This window comes from Protobothrops mucrosquamatus, unplaced genomic scaffold (genome assembly GCF_001527695.2).
Source record: "Protobothrops mucrosquamatus isolate PMUCROS unplaced genomic scaffold, P.Mucros_1.0 scaffold773, whole genome shotgun sequence".
NCBI classification, from domain to species: Eukaryota; Metazoa; Chordata; class Lepidosauria; order Squamata; family Viperidae; genus Protobothrops; species Protobothrops mucrosquamatus.
The window spans coordinates 2,309-4,610 of NW_015387041.1; the positions used below are offsets into that span (position 1 = coordinate 2,309).

The window sequence follows — 2,302 nt, forward strand, 5'->3', positions numbered from 1 at the left end:
ATTGTCAGCAATTGTGAAGCAGTCCATTAGAAGTGGGAAAATGGAGAACCACTGCAGAACATGTCCCTTAATTAACTCTTGTCGCACAATTTAGAAATAAAATATGGTACAAAGGTTTGAAATTAGAAGTTGAAAAAAGCATCGCTGTCATTGCTCACCCTGAACTTTAACTAATGTTTACTTTTCTGATAAAAACAGCCCAATACTGGTATTGACTAAGCCTTCTGTGGATATGTCATTAGTTGTGCAATGCTGTTGACTGAAAATCCCTTGCAAAGCTCAGGTGTGTGTTTTTCTTTCAAGGAGAAATGAGTGATGATGATGATAATGATGATGATCTGAGTCTTCTATTTCACAGAGCAAGCAAAGCCTTGGGAGAAGATGACTGTCCATGAAAAGAGCTTTCCTATGCAACGTAAAGATTTATAGTGCCTCCAAGAATTGATCTCATACTCCAATGTATGAATCCAACAAGAACTCCTTTTTGGGACTGTGTAAAAAAGTAGCAACGTGTTTATGAGTGAGTGGAAGAGAATGGACAAGACCTGAGTAAGCAATGACTGAACTTGTTTTTAGACACCGTGGAAATCTTACTGGCCGTGCTCACCCACACCCAACACTGGCTACAGAAGCAGCAGCCGCAGATAAATATTCTAACTTGTATATGTACGTGGGGCTGTTCCTGACCCTGCTAGCCATCCTGCTCATTCTTCTCTTCACAATGCTCCTCCGCTTAAAGCATGTTATATCTCCCATCACCACATCCCCAGAGAGAACGGAGAACACCCAGGAGTTCACAGATGTGGAAATGCATACCAGGATTCCCAGCCCTTAAAAAAATGGGACACAACAGGCTGCACAGAAAGGACATGTGAAGATGCATCTTTTGGTCCTTTGGATGAAATGTGGGGATGTTGTCCACTGTTGGCCCAGCTGAAAACTGACCAGGCAACTCAGGCTTCGGGACAGCTGAAAGCTGCAAGGCTGCAATGGACAGGAGCAGGACCTTGGGGGACGGTTATGGAGGCATACAATAGACACAGGTTTGTGGGTTGAGGACCACGGACAGCAACCAAAGAATACATTCCTTGATCCAGTTCTGGCCCAAAGCAGTTTACAGCTTTTTATAGTCTGGCTTAGATTTATTTTAGCAGCTCTGCCTCTTTAAGGCTTGACTCATATTTTCAAAGGATCATCACCATCATCTTAAATTGGGAGGGAGGGGCTATGGTTTTGCATTTGGAACTGCACGCCCAGTGATCTGATCTGACAGCCAAGAAAAGAAGGATTTGAACATGTTTGCCAAAGGCAAATAAAAAGAGGGAGGGGAAAGATTAAGAAGGTAACTATTCCATGGAATAGAACAGAGCTGGAAGGGAGCTTGGAGGTCTTCTAGTCCAGCCCCCCTGCTCAAGCAGGACAACCTATACCATCTCAGACAAGTGACTGTCTAGTCTCTTCTTAAGAAGGAAAGAAGAGTGAAAGTCACAATTCTATAATTTCCTTTTTTTCTTTCTTTTTCTTATCTTTCCTTTGACTTTTTAAAATAGGATCTTCTGGAGGCCTAGATCAACCTAATGTTGCCCTCCAGCTTCTCAAAGCAGCAGGATTGCTTTGGGATTCATGGAAGGAGTCACAGGATGTGGAGAATCTCACCTAAAAAAATTGGGATATTAAAAATTTCTGCCAGGTTTTGCTTATCCTTAGGAGTTGCACAGGCACCAGCTGTGATGTTTCATGCAGCCAACTCTCATGCATGCAAATATATGCAAACTGATAAGACACCTTTACATAACACTAAAAAATATCCCAATACTAAGCATTTTCACTTATGTTTTCCAAGTCTGGGACAGTTTATATTGGTTTCCTTGGTGAATTTCTGGATATGCATTTATTAAAAGCTTATAATTTATGGATGATGGAATTCCTGCTTAAGCTTAAGTCTCAGATGTATCTTCTAGTGCATGATACAAGTGCTAATGGCAACTGATGCACAGTTGGTCCTTTGGAGGGTGTGTGTGTGCCAAAAACAAGGAAAGCAAATCCTGCCTGCTTTTGCCCTATGAGATTTACAAATTTGGGTTGCAAAATGAAGACCTGCTTTCCAGCCAAAAGATTCTGGTCCAAACATATAACTACCATGCCCAAAATAGTTTCTGCTGACACTTCAAAATGCAGGAGCCAAGCCCATTTTGGAAAGTGTGGCTTCTTCTGGTCCAATAAACAGATTCTACAAGATTGATGTATATTCATCTACATGAATGCTAGTATCAGGATTGGAATGAAGAGTCCATGTAGTTGA

General features: G+C 41.6%; 1 protein-coding gene across 1 annotated transcript; it reads left to right on the plus strand.

Annotated features, from left to right (window-relative positions):
- The first annotated feature begins 556 nt into the window (after positions 1 to 556).
- Positions 557 to 835, plus strand: LOC114922755 (serine-rich and transmembrane domain-containing 2-like). Its single transcript, XM_029284626.1, has one exon. The coding sequence runs from the start codon at positions 557 to 559 to the stop codon at positions 833 to 835; it is 279 nt and encodes a 92-aa protein (XP_029140459.1).
- The last annotated feature ends 1,467 nt before the right edge of the window (positions 836 to 2,302 follow it).